This window comes from Zootoca vivipara, chromosome 9 (genome assembly GCF_965207765.1).
Source record: "Zootoca vivipara chromosome 9, rZooViv2.hap1.1, whole genome shotgun sequence".
Classification (NCBI taxonomy): Eukaryota; Metazoa; Chordata; class Lepidosauria; order Squamata; family Lacertidae; genus Zootoca; species Zootoca vivipara.
The window spans coordinates 66,598,819-66,613,640 of NC_142592.1; the positions used below are offsets into that span (position 1 = coordinate 66,598,819).

At 44.7% G+C, this 14,822-nt stretch overlaps 1 protein-coding gene across 2 annotated transcripts in view; it reads left to right on the forward strand.

The window, feature by feature from the left end:
- LRGUK (leucine rich repeats and guanylate kinase domain containing) overlaps positions 1-14,822 on the forward strand; it is a 48,992-nt gene that overhangs the window by 17,827 nt on the left and 16,343 nt on the right. For both annotated transcript variants that reach the window (XM_088651752.1, XM_060279223.2), the window contains exons 9-14: positions 1,654-1,740; positions 2,191-2,297; positions 4,282-4,401; positions 8,422-8,518; positions 11,919-12,032; positions 13,886-14,087. In XM_088651752.1, the coding sequence (XP_088507878.1) occupies positions 1,654-1,740; positions 2,191-2,297; positions 4,282-4,401; positions 8,422-8,518; positions 11,919-12,032; positions 13,886-14,087 (727 nt within the window). The remainder of the gene's footprint in view (positions 1-1,653; positions 1,741-2,190; positions 2,298-4,281; positions 4,402-8,421; positions 8,519-11,918; positions 12,033-13,885; positions 14,088-14,822) is intronic.

Below are 14,822 nucleotides of genomic sequence, written 5' to 3' on the forward strand. Positions count from 1 at the left end.
TACTTCAGACAACTAAACTTTATTTTTTTTATCAATTTACAGTTCCGTTTAGCACCTCTCCCCTTATTCTTTATGCCCTTTAAGTTCCTGTGACACTTCACTTGCAATTAGGGGGATCATTACTCTGACCAAATTTGAGTTTGGATAATTAAACCTCATCTACTGCATTCTCTTGAAAATATTCAGTCCCAGATGGTATTTTCAGGCCTTTATACACACTTAGTTGTCACAGGATAAAAAACAACAACCCATAAATTAATTTAACACATTCAGGGAATGAAAACCTCAGTAAGAGGGTGAATTTGAAAAAGAACCAGCACATTTCTTTTTTTCATGTTCCACAAGATTAAAAACAAACTTCAGACAGAAGAGTAGCTAATCAGGGGAAAAACCTTACAGTCCAGGCTTTGCCAGCAATGTGAGTTTCTATCTGCATTGAGCTGTTTTAGAAAAGAAAATGATTCAAAACTGACACACACACACACAGAGAGAGAGAGCGCAATCTGAAGAGATATACTCCGTTCCAGCGTTTCCCAAACTTGGATCTCCATCCATTTTTTGGGACTACAACTCCCATCATCCCTAGCCAGCAGAACCAGTGGTCAGGGATGATGGGAACTGTAGTCCAAAAACAGAAATTTGGCAAACCCAGCCTCGTTCTACCACTTCAAACTGTTAACACCTTGATTTGCTGCCTGTGTAGAATAGGTCTGTGATCCTGAACTTCTCAGGAGCAGGATTTGTCTGCATCCTTGGAGTTTCACTATTATGTTCAAGCTTAGCATATGTATACCTGAAGGAGTGTCTCCACCCGCAGCGTTCAGCCCAGACATGTGGCCGCTGAGACCACATAACACCGGTCCTGAAAGACCTACATTGGCTCCCAGGACGTTTCCGAGCACAATTCAAAGTGTTGGTGCTGACCTTTAAAGCCCTAAACGGCCTCGGTCCAGTATACCGGAAGGAGCGTCTCCACCTCCATCACTCTGCCCGGACACTGAGGTCCAGCACCGAGGGCCTTCTGGCGGTTCCTTCACTGCAAGAAGTGAAACTACAGGGAAGTAGGCAGAGGGTCTTCTCGGTAGTGGCGCCCGCCCTGTGGAACGCCCTCCCATCACAAGGCAGTTTAGGATGAGAGGGACCAGTGGTCTCACTTCATATGTTCCTAAGTCCATGGAGAACTTTAAAACAGGGCTGGGAAACCTTTGGGCCTCCAGCTGTTGCTGAACTGCAGTTTCCACCAGCCCCAACAAGCGTTGCCAATGGCTAGGGAAGTTCAACAAAATCGGAAGGTCCTTAGGAGGTAAGGACAAGAAAGAAGATGGGAAACCAGGTATGGGAAGAGGAGACACCTCACATGGTTTGAATGTTTAATTTTCCAAGCATTTTAACTGCCAACCTTGCCCATCTTTCTCTCTGCCTGCTGTATGGCTCAGTTTCCTTCTCCCCTTTGGAAGAAGGCATGATAAAGAGGGTAGTCAGCCTGTTCCTTTGGTTGGGTTGCTCCCTCATTTTCTGTGAGTGTCTTCTGCTTTCCTAATATACTGTGTCAAAAGTGTGATAAAATGGCTTCTCACGTATTAGTTTGAAGAGCTGAATTTCAATATCGTCCATTCAAATGAATCTTCAACTTCTTTGTTATATCGATATCAGGAACACAAGGATTATTGGCTCCTGGTCATTTTCATGCTGCTTCGACTCACAGAGCTGGATCATAAGAAAATCACCGTGCAAGAAAAGGTAAGTGTACACTTTCAGTTGATTCATCCGTATTGAGATATAAACTTACAAGTAGGGGCCCTGCAACAAAATGTTGCAGTGTGCAGGTCAGGAAGGAACATGTTGATTCGTAGTGGTGCCCGCCCTGTGGAACGCCCTCTCATCAGATGTCAAAGAGAAAAACAACTACCAGACTTTTAGAAGACATCTGAAGGCAGCCCTGTTTAGGGAGGCTTTTAATGTTTAATAGATTACTGCATTTTATTTTTCTGTTGGAAGCTGCCCAGAGTGGCTGGGGAAATGCAGCCAGATGGGCGGGGTATAAATAATGAATTATTTTTATATTATTATTATCAATCAGGAGGGAATTCTAACCACAAACTCATTTGGCCTCTCTTGTTCAAGCTGAAGGAATTCATGTAATTAATTAATTAATTAATTGTCCCCTCTCCTCTTAATCCTTGGGAGCAGGTTGCTGCTGTAAACAAGTACGACCCTCCTCCCGAAGTGGTGGCTGCCCAGGATCACATGACCCAGATCATGTATAGTATGATACAGCCGCAGCGGATTTTTGACAGGTAAGCTGGGCATCAGTTCCCCTTCCACCCTGTAGGTGGCGCTCAGGTAAAGCTGTCACGGGGATGGGACATTTTTCCATTGGGGAGAGAGAAGATTCTGTTGTCGGTACGCCATGGCTGCCGGGACGGAAATCAGGCAGAACTTGCTTGGCTGAGCAGTTTACGAAATTAAGTTAGTCACTCACCTCGGAGCTCCAAGACAGATTGCCCACCGCCCCATTCCTTTTAAACAATCTGTCGGAACAGATGGCCACTCACATCACAAACGAAGAGATGCGAAGAGGCAACAATCCTCTTACAGATACCTCTTACCGACGATTACAAACCCTGCAGAGGGCGATGAGTGGTTGCAACTGTAATTTCTTCAGGCTGTCTTTAACTTTCTCCCGTCAATAGTGTTGGCATCTCGTGGCAGGCAAAATGGCCATGCCTCCCGCTGTGGATCACAGAGGCTACAAGAGGAGCACTCACAAAACTCACAAGGCCTCCTCATTCTCACCCTCTTCTGGCATCCATCTGCACCCATCGGTCTCCTTTTCACCAGCCCTTCTCTCATTTCTCAGGAGACATTTCCATTTGGGGGCATCCATTATGACTCTGTTGGCATTTTCTAGGCAATTTTCCCCATGCATGTACTTGGAACTTGATGGCTCTGGAGGCTCTGTTCCCAGGCAGCTCAGCCCTGCTCGTCCTGTGCTTTGCATCCAAGGCATCACATAGGATTAAATTAACAGCTGCCAGCCCACTCCTTCTGTTGAGTCTATAAATAATGCTCCAAGTCATAGGAAATATTTAATTTGGGTGATTGGGTGAACCCATCATCTCCATCTAGTGCAGAGCTTTCCAAACTTTTCATGTTGGTGATGCAGACATGCGTCATTTTGTCAAACAGTAATTCAGTTTTACAGTACTAGCAAACCAGAGGTTAAGCTAACCCCTTTAAGAGTGTGGGGGGAGGTGTTTGCATGACACACCTGCACACTGCAGCCGACACACTAATGTGTCACGATGCACAGTTTGGAAAGCAAAGCTCTGATCTAGTGAATAGAATCATGGCCTTAAAATATCCAAATCATTTTATTTATCTATCTAAAAGCAGTCTGTCCCACCGTTCCCCCCCCCCAAAAAAATATGCATTTATTTTTATTAGACCTGTATGCTGCCCTTTCTCATAAGATCTCAGGGCAGTTCACAAGATAAAAATCCAAGGTAAAAGCACAAATGAATAGACAAAACAAAAACAGCAAAACAATACCCCCCTCCCACAAACACATTTAAAAGGCTTTAGAATATTAATCAGCCCAAGGCCTGGTTGAAGAGGAGTGTTTTTGTGTGGCACTTAAGGTAAAGGTAAAGGGACCCCTGACCATTAGGTCCAATCGTGACCGACTCTGGGGTTGCACGCTCATCTCACATTATTGGCCGAGGGAGCCGGCGTACAGCTTCCAGGTCATGTGGCCAGCATGACAAAGCCGCTTCTGGCAAACCAGAGCAGCACATGGAAATGCCGTTTACCTTCCCGCTGTAGCGGTTCCTATTTAACTACTTGCATTTTGACGTGCTTTCGAACTGCTAGGTTGGCAGGAGCTGGGACCAAGCAACGGGAGCTCACCACGTCACAGGGATTCAAACCGCCGACCTTCTGATCAGCAAGCCCTAGGCTCAGTGGTTTAACCACAGCGCCACCTGGATCCCAAGTGTGGCGCTTAGAGATAGATAATGAAGGCGCCTTACAAGTCCCAAACACAACAAGAGGTTAGGACAGGCACCCCCAAACTCCAGATGTTTTGGGACTACAATTCCCATCGTCCCTGACCACTGGTCCTGTTAGCTAGGGATGATGGGAGTTGTTCCAAAATATATGGGGGGCCGAGATTGCGGGTGCCTGGGTTAGGAGATACTTAGAGGGGATCTGTGTATATTGTATATCGAATCCGAATTCCCGTGAGAAGGTTAATGGCATTTTTTCCTTCTCTCTGTGCAGCACATTACCCAGCCTTGATGCTCCCTACCCCATGCTAGTGTTGACCGGACCTCTGGCGTGCTGGAAGCGAGAACTTTGCCACAGGCTCTGCAGAAAATTCAACAACTATTTCAGATACAGGTACCTCTGGTCCATAAACGTTCAGGAGTCCTTGGAGACTTGCTGGAAATAAAACAAGGCAGGTTTTCTCAGAAAGATTTTTTTAAAAAAAAACCTTTATGGAAGGCAATTATGCCCTTCTGTGTTCTACCAATTTTAGTTTTCCCCTTTTATTTTCTTCTTATCCTCTTATATTGCCCTGATTCTTCCTGCAAAGTATCCAAATCAGATACTTTCCATCTCGCTGTGGACCAAAAGCAGATGGATGTTAATTGTAGGACTGCAAGCTTTAATCAGTACATTGTGGCTGCTTTCGTACCACTGTTTAATTGGGTGGGACTTACTTCTAAGTATTTAGAAGTTTGATTGTCGGAGGCCAGTTTTAATTTCTGAGTGCAAATATTGAGTTAAATGCTCTCTCTTTTTTGAAGCTATTTTAGTTCTGCTGTGTTGCTCTAAAAGGACGGGGTGTGTGGGTCCAAAATGACCTTTCTTCTTAAGAATGAACAGTAACTACGTACTTATAAAATTGTGAGTTATCTTGCTTTTTGTTCAAAATAGCCAAAAGGCAGCTATATTGAGCATTTGGTAAAATAACCACATTGATTAAGTTAATCAGGGGAAAAAAGTTTAATTGAGCAGTGTGAAACCATTCCCAGCTGGTTCCTCCAGCCCCCGTGGGTCATTTGACGGGTGGGCAGGGACCACCCATCAGTCAATCATTTGATGTCACAATGACACCAGGTGACCTGTTTTACTTTGCCTGCCCAGTTTGAAATCAAAGGGCTTTGAAGGCACCACTGATTAAGTAACTGATGGACAGTGTCTGAAAACCCCACTTTCAGTAGGGAGCAACTTCTTCCATTGCCTCTTACCTGACATAATATATGATGCCCAGTGTAGGACTGGTTCCTATGGGTTGGCCGAAATGACCTCATAGGCCAAATGCTAAGTGCTGCTGCCCTGATTCATTAGGTTGGTGAGCCAGAGGTTCCTTGCCACTGGTTTAATTGGTTGTGATGGACTTAGCAGCTTGCAAACTGCATTGAGCTGTCCAGTCACCGGTGCAAATATATGTACACCCAGACATTCATTTCACGACTGAGCTACAAAACCTGACCCATTCATGTTCAGAGCATGGCAACTTGAATTTGTGTAATGCCGGCTCTAATCCCAGGCTGGGGTTTCATGTCAGTGCAGAGAGTCTGTCTAGGATTTGTGTTGGCTTTCCAAATATTACAGTATTGGACTGATGGGCTGAACAGAAGGGAAAGCCAAAGATGTAGTTGAATACAATATTATTTACCATTTCAGTTGTAAGGAAAAGATACAGTGGATCTCGGTGTAAATTTCACTGCTCTCTCATGCACATCTTGGAATCCCTGCCACTCGGGTTCTTTGTGGGACCTTTCAGAGAGCAAACCTGTTCCTTGCACTCCCCCTGCCTCTTATGGGTGGGCGATGACATCTTTATGTCAGAGTCTGAATGTACACAAGGATAGGTCCAGTTCCTGGGTTGCCTGTCTGGGCGTCTGACCAGCTCTCCCTGAGCTGTCCTAAGGTTAGCCGTTCCTGATCTACAGTGATCTACAGGGTTGAAAAACTGAAATATTGCTGGTAGACTTCTGGGTTGTGTTGGTTTCTTAGATCTTAAAGCACAAACCTTCCTACCGGTATGTCATAAAGGTAAAGGGACCCCTGGCCATTAGGTCCAGTCGTGACCGACTCTGGGGTTGCGGCGCTCATCTCGCTTTATTGGCCGAGGGAGCCGGTGTACAGCTCCGGGTCATGTGGGCAGCATGACAAAGCCGCTTCTGGCGAATCAGAGCAGTACACGGAAATGCCATTTACCTTCCCGCTGTAGTGGTACCTATTTATCTACTTGCACTTTGACGTGCTTTTGAACTGCTAGGTTGGCAGGAGCAGGGACCAAGCAACGGGAGCTCACCCCATCGCGGGGATTCGAACTGCCGACCTTCTGATCGGCAAGCCCTAGGCTCTGTGGTTTAACCCACAGCGCCACCTGCATCCCTTCCGGTATGTCATAGAATCATAGAATTGTAGTGTTGGAAGGGACCCCGAGAGTCATCTTATGTCAAGATTAGCAAGCCTGGCAACTTCCAGATGCTCTTGAACTACAGCTTCCATCATCCCAAGAGCATAAGAAGAGTTCTGCTGGATCAGGCCAGTGGCCTCTCTAGTACAGCATCCCGTTTTCACAGTGGCCAACCAGGTGCCCACGGGAAGCCTGGAAGCAGGACCTGAGCACAATGGCTCTCTCCCCTCCTGGGGGTTTCAGTGTGTTGTAAATCAAAGACTTCAAAATAAATCTCCTGGCTGAAAGGGAGTATAGTAGGTGGGGAGAGACATCAAATACAAAACATATTAAATAAATTACACAGTTTGAAAAACTTGGCTGGAATATCCCAGTAATTGAAAACTGCTGGGGATTTTCTAAACACCTTCAGTTTTCCAAGAGCCTTGTTGTGTTTTATTTTATATTTTATTCCCTCATAAGCATCATGCATGTGAAGAACAGAGAGCAAAGCAGTCTTAGCAGAGCAGAAAATTGCTACCATAAAGCAAAGTTGCATTTTTATTATTCAGAGGAGGTTTCTGTAGCTTTCGTGTGCTGCTTTTAGAATTGTCAACATGCCACTTGTTAAAACTGTATTTTATGGAAGATACAGGACCACTTCAAATGTAAGCATGACCTTGCTGTTAAAAGGAGCTTGTAACATAAGGTTTTTTTTTAAAAGGCCATTCAAAACATCTGGTCAGTGCCCAGTACTGACCTTTTAAGATGTGTATATTTATAAAAATTGCTGAGAAAGTCAAGCCTTTGAAGTTTCAGCTTTATAGGGTCCACGTGCCTCATAAGGTTTTCATTTGACACAGTTATCAAATAAGATGGTTCCTGAATCCCTTTCCCTGGAGTGTTGTTGTGACAGGATTGGCTGGCATTTTTAGGCCTCCCCCACAGGCACTATAACATCTGAAGGACGTGGGGGAATCATACACCACTCAACATTTCACAGATGAAAATAGGGAGGGACATGCTCTGTACTTGTAAAACAAAAAACAAAAAAACATGCACACAGACACCCCCTGCCAAATTCTCCCCCTAAGCATCACTCTGTGAGTTCCCTTCTCCCATAATTCACATGGATGATGCCTCTTCTCTGATTCCTTTTGTTCATTTACTCTGGAATGGCCTGTTGGCTGCATCAATCATCAGTGTGTGGAACTGTGAGTGCTGTCATGTATTCAATGCAAAATCTGTGTTCATCAGTTCATCAACACCAGTCTTTGGGCCATAGTTAGAGCATGTGGAATCCACTTTTGTTGCCCAGTTGTCAACTTCTGTTTATACCAATAGGTATAAAATTCAAAAGAATATTTTCCTCTGAAACTTTTTGAATTTTTCTGCATAGTCATATTTACGCAGCCAAACACATTCCCCCAAAACTTGGTGAGTACAAGAAAGTGTAAGAACATATGTTTCAAGGAGTCGTTATCCTTATTATTACATCTCCAACAGAGATCTGCATTAGACAGTCCTTTTCTATACAAATGTAATGGAGTCCAGCAAATTCCAAATATTATTTTCTAATGCATTGTGTGGCTTTCTTTTCTCTGTTCTGGATTTACTGCCAATCATCTGAAGGGGGTAGATTTCTGTCTCCACCGCATTGTCATAATTTTATCAACCTTTGCTATGTTCATATGTATGTATATACACAAACACATCCTTTTCAGCCTAACACTATGCATGCTGAGATCAATGGGATTTACTCCTGTCCTGAGTAAATGTGCACTAGATCAGTGTTTCCCAACCAGTGTGCCTCCAGATGTTTTGGGACTACAACTCCCATCATTCCTGACCACTGGTCTTGCTAGCTAGGGATGATGGGAGTTGTAGTCCCAAAACATCTGGAGGCACACTGGTTGGGAAACACTGCACTAGATTGCCCTCAAGCTCTTTAATATCTCTTCTCCTTTCACTTGCTTATTCTGTTTTCTGTCTGGCTTATCTTTCAGTCCCTGCCACACCACGAGGACTGCTTATTTTGGAGAGGAAAACAGATTAGATTACTATTTTGTTTCCCAGGAGGAGTTTGACAAAATGGTGACCATGGTAAGGCACGAGCTGATTCGCCCTCCTTAGGCTTGAGGAGACGATGCCTGGGGGTACGGAAATCCCTTGAGGCTTGAGTTATTGGAGAAAACAAACGACCTGTGGGACCGTTTGTCTAACTTGCCTGTCAAAAACATGTACCTGAATAGTTTTTAATCTCTCTAGCTGTTCCTTAATTGCTGAAGAGCCTCCAGCTCACTTTTAAAGGGTGCCATGCTCTCCATTCTGTGAGAGGGTTATGCACACGAGCAACAAATCTGAGCTTTTAATTTTTCTTTCTTTTTTAATGCATTCCACCATCCCAGAAAACGCTGGTTCACCTCATTGTTCAGCAGAGTAGCCCCTGGTCAAGTCGTAAAAGTGCTTCTTGCAGCCAAGCCAGATCGGCTGCTCCTTGTGACCTTTATGCTCTGCTTTGTGAGATTTCCAAGATCATGTTCCTGGCTGATGCTTAGAACTGGTGGTGGTGTGGCACCCAGAGTGTCAGACTGGGACCTGGGAGACCAGGGTTCAAATCCCCACTTAGCCATGAAGCTCACTGAGTGACCTTGGTTCAGTCACTCAGCCTCTCATCCTAACCTACCTTGCGGTAGGTTGTTGTGATAAAATGAGGAAGGGGCTGTATAAGTGATGAAGGGGAACCATACTGGGGTGAAGGTGTCTTCTTCTGTTTGTCCCCGTGTCAGTTGCAGCTTACTGGTTAGTTTTTCTAGTAGGGCCGTTTCCCATACAACCTGGTACCATTGGTCCATGCTTACTCCCGACAGGTCCCTCCAGTCCAGTGCCTGGCTATGATGTTTCTTGTTGCTGACAATAGGTGGATTATAAGTTCTTTGTGTTCTGAGTGAGCGTTGTTATCTTGAAAGATATTTAGTAAAACCAATTCTGGGGTAATTTCTAGCACTTGCTTAGTTATCTTACAGATTTCTTGCATGGATGTCATCCAGAATGATTGGATTTTAGGGCACTCCCACCACATGTGGCGATATGTGCCTATGGAGGTGCATCCTACCCACCTCTTTTCCCCCTTCCTCATAATATCTTAATAAGTAAAATTGAGGTGTAAAAATGTTACATGGAAGAAGGGAAAAAAATGAGACATTGCACTATCTTTGTAACCCAAGAAAATCCTTAATAAAAATAATTACAAAAAAAAAATGAGGAAGGGGGAGAACCATGCTCTCTACCTTGAGCTGCTTGGAGGAAAAGGTGCAGTATGAATGCAATAACTAAATAAAACAAAACAAATAAACCGAATGCTGGACTTGAGAGCCTGACCTGACACGGCATTCTTTTTCTGTGATCCCAGCTGAAGGGAATTTTGTCTTTCCGCTGTGTGGGTCTCAGATAGTTCGTCTTGAAAAAGTGCTGGAGAAAGGAGCACAAATGGGCCATCTTTTATGGCATTCCTAGGGTAGCATGCTATGGGGAAATTCATGTGACTTCCCTGTGGAGAAATTCCCATAGGCTGTGCTCACACATCTCATCGCCACAGGAGTGCTTCTCTTGTGTGGGGAGCACCCAGATGGGCTGTTTATTGAGCATGCATGCTGATACGCTTGCACGAAACTTGGGACGAGGTTATACAACTTTGCCTCTTCCATGAGCATCCGTCCCCATCTGTTCACACAGACTTTGCATGGCACTGCCAAGCTAGCTGTTGTCACCCTGCATGTTTCCCAGAAGTGCAGTTTTCCATCACGTTTCTTGTCTGGCTTTTTGTGGTTAGAACATTTATGGGATAACTGGGTTAGAACAGGTAGGTAGCCGTGTTGGTCTGAGTCGAAGCAAAATAAAAAATTCCTTCAGTAGCACCTTAAAGACCAACTAAGTTTTTATTTTGGTATGAGCTTTCGTGTGCATGCACACTTCTTCAGATACACTTGAAACAGAAGTGTCAGACCCTTATGTATATACAGAGGGTGGTGGGGGAGGGTGGGAATGGGTGATGGGCTGATGGGCTGATGGGAGTGGTAAACCTGTAGATGGCTGTTAATGACTGCTGATGACTGCAATTGGTCCTGCGGGGAAAAAGCAAGGGCTGAGGCGCTAAAGAAAGCTTGATCCAATGTCTTTGTTCATCCCAGGTGGCTCCATGGTTTTAAGCTTGGTAATGAGTTCTGACTCTTCAGTTTCAAGTTTATCTGAAGAAGTGTGCGTGCACACGAAAGCTCATACCAGTTCGTAGGATTTATTTCAGTCCTGCAAGTGTCCTGCCAACAGTGCCCTTCAGCTCTCTATATTGGACAAACAGGCCAAACCCTACGCCAAAGGATAAATGGACATAAATCTGACATCAGGAACCAGAAGACAGAGAAACCAGTAGGAGAACACTTCAATCTCCCAGGACATTCTATACAAGATCTCAAAGCAGCTGTTTTATTACAGAAAAAATTCAGGAACAGACTGGAAAGAGAGGTTTCTGAATTGGAACTCATTACCAAGCTTAAAACCATGGAGCCACCTGGGATGAACAAAGACATTGGATTCTTATCTCATTATGCATGATCAAGCTTTCTTTAGCACCTCAGCCCTTGCTTTCCCCCCGCAGGACCAATTGCAGTCATCAGCAGTCGTTAACAGCCATCTACAGGTTTACCACTCCCATCAGCCCATCACCCATTCCCCCCCCCCACTCTCTGTATATACATAAGAGAGTGACTCTTCTGTTTCAAGTGTATCTGAAGAAGTGTGCATGCACACGAAAGCTCATACCAAAATAAAAACTTAGTTGGTCTTTAAGGTGCTGCTGGAAGGAATTTTTTTATTTGGGTTAGAACAGTCTTCATCAACCTGACACCCTCCGGCTATTTTTGGACTGCAACTCTCATCATCTTCACCTGGGCTGAATGAGAAAGCGCAGCACAATTATCCTATTTTGTGTGTGCGCCAATAACCAGTGCTTCCTCCTAACATGCAAATCCAACCTTAGTGTCCCAGACGGGGCTGGAACTTCTGTAAATGAAATTAACGACAACATCACTTTAGTATTTATCAAGTGCGTTGCAATGGTCACAGAGTGACCAATAGCTCCTTGCTGTTTTTAGAAGCAGGAGATAAATTCGGGGGTACGTCAGCATTGCTTCTCCCATACTGTATTTATTACGGCCCTCCCAGTCGCTATAACCCACCCTGGGACCTGCTGGAGAAGAAGATAGAGAAAATACTTTAATGGTGGGTTCTTCTGGTTCATAGGTCCATCTCTCACCCACAAGCTCCCAGCCAGCACATGTATCAACCCTACATTTCCTGCCTACAGCAGGAGAAATCAAGCTACCATGTATCTGATGTGAGGAACAGCATGCCAGAGAATTAGATTGTGGGATCTAGATTGTGGTTTCTGGCGAGAGCTTTTCCCTTGGTCTTTCTTGCCACCCAGGCTTCATTCTTTTCATTCCAGGGGAAATTCATTGCAACTTTTAAGTACAGCGGCTTCTACTATGGAGTGGGCCGGGACACGATTGAGTCCATCGCTAGGGAGGGACTTGCAACCTGCATTCATATGGAAATAGAGGTAATGATGGGGGTGGAAGCACCTTAAGCCATTGTCCATGTAATTACCGTATTTTCCCGTGTATAACATGCCCCCATGTATAAGACGACCCCTAATTTTTGGAACCACAACTAGAAGTTTTTTAGGGGGATTGACCAAAGTTGTTGAGCTTTTGGGGGGGTCACCACCGCCAATTGCAGGGGTCAGCAAACTTTTTTAGCAGGGGGCCGGTCCACTGTCCCTCTGACCTTGGGGGGGGGGCGACTATATTTTGAAAAAAATAATGAATTCCTATGCCCCACAAATAACCCAGAGATGCATTTTAAACAAAAGAACACATTCTACTCATGTAAAAACATGCTGATTCCCGGACCGTCCATGGGCCAGATTTAGAAGGCGATTGGGCCGCATCCGGCCCCCGGGCCTTAGTTTTGGGACCCTGCTCTACAGCCTGCCTGCCAATGCAAATCACACGCATCACCGCGGCCAACAATCTGCACGCTCACCACCAAAAGCCCACCTGCCAGCTCAATGAAACCACTCGTCATAAAGGAAATCAACGTCCAATTGCCACAGCTGCAGCCAATCGCCAGCAGGCCTTGCCGTAACAACCAATCACACGCCCAATCGCCGCTGCCAATCTCCTGCTGGCTGCTGAAACCAATCGCCTGTCCCCCCCTCTGCTGTCCGTGTATAAGACAACCCACAATTTCTTCCTATTATTTTTTAAGGAAAAACTATCGTCTTATACATGGAAAAATACGGTATGTTTTTATCATAAACCAAGAGCTGGGCCTGTGTCAGGCTTTAGATCCAAAGCTGTGGTTCATAGAATCATAGAATGGTAGTTATATAATAAGTTAATTATTAGTTATATAATCAATAACTAAGTTATATAATCAATAGCTAATTTATTAATTATTTATATAATTAATTAGATGCTTTTTTCCAGAAACATGAACTCAAAGCAAGAACCTGGTTTGAGCCGAAACAATTTTCCTACTCCTTGCTTCACTGCCCCACTAAAGAGGTTTAAGATCCATATAACAAATGAATATTACTTATTTGTGCAGCCGAAGGCATTAAAAAAGACAAGATAAATCAGAATAAAATACATTACACAGTTAAAATAATTATTAAAGCCAGGCATTCTGTAGGGTAAGAGTCTGCTCCCCTGAACAATTTAAATTAACATCCCACAATATTTTCGCCTTAAAATTGTTGCTCCAAAACAGGCTGTTTTTTTTCAGAGGTGTAAGGGGACCTGTCCTCTAACAAGAAGTTAATCAGATGCCCGATCAATCTCTCAACTGAGAGATGCCCACAGTCCAGACTGCTGGCTCTGCACCTAAAATTAGGAGAATCCAGTCTTGACAGTACAGTTGTACCCTGGTTCTCGAATGGAATCCATTCCGGAAGTCTGTTCGACTTCCGAAAATAATTCACAAACCAAGATGCGGTTTCCAATTGACTGCAGGAGCTTCCTGCACTCAATTGGAAGCAACGTCGGACGTTTGGCTTCCAAAAAACGTTTGCTTCCGGGTTTGAGGCATTCGGGAGCCAGAACATTCAAGTCACAAGGCGTTCGAGAACAAAGGTAAGACTCTACTGGTTAAACCAGGCATCCCCAAACTTCGGCCCTCCAGATGTTTTGGACTACAATTCCCATCTTTCCCGACCACTGGTCCTGTTAGCTAGGGATCATGGGAGTTGTAGGCCAAAACATCTGGAGGGCCGCAGTTTGGGGGTGCCTGGGTTAAACAGTCCTTACAGCCTTTGCATCAATCTGGGGTACTGTGTGTGATTTAACAACTTCATCCAAGGCCTGCGAAGCCTTGAAGTGAATGACGACTGAGCACCTCCTTTTTTTAAAGGGTGTTAGAAGCTTGAAGAATTCCTACTTTCAACCTCGGTACATCCTACTGATCCCAGAGAACAAAGAGAAATACAGGGGTCAGCTGCGAAGGATGGGGCTGTTCGGTAGGGCAGAGATCGAGGAAGCAGTCCGCAGGGTGGGCATGTACATCCAACTGAACCAGGACTTCCCAGGGTTCTTTGATGCGGTCGTCAATGTAGGTGAGTCCATCCCTTTGGAACCCGAGTCTCCTCTGCTGGCAAGGTAGCGCTGCTATCTTCCTGGGAAGGCAATGAAATGGAAGAAGCAGAGTTTGCACAGTCCATCCAAACTATCATAGCAAGCACTCCTAATGCACCTAACTCCTAACTTTCCCGCCCTGCAGGAGATGCTCATGGAGTTAAAGGAGATTGGCAGGACATGAGCCAGCATCCATGTGATTGGGGGGGGGGGTAGAGGGACAAGACAAAGTGCCTGTACATGCATTCTCCATTTCTGTATCTCGAGGGGGTGGGGGGTGGGAGAGAAGTTAGCAGAGTAGCTGGTGCCCACAAAAATCGAGATGTGCCCACAGGCCTAAACAAATTGAGTGATCTCTGCCATAGGCCTTCTCAGTAGTGGTGGCACCCACCCTGTGGAATGCCCTCTCACCAGAGGTCAAAGAGAACAACAATTACCAGACCTTTAGAAGGCATCTCAAGGCAGCCCTGTTTAGGGAAGCTTTTAATGTTTGATGGATTTCTGTTTTTTTATATTTTGTTGGAAGCCGCCCAGAGTGGCTGGGGGAACCCGGCCAGATGGGGGGCATATAATTAATAAATTATTATTATTATTATTATTATTATTATTATTATTATTATTATTTTCTCTCTCTCGTATTTAATATTGCACTGATTTTGTTAAAAAGTTCAAACTTCTTAACACAACGGATATCAGCAATTTTAATGGATCTTAAT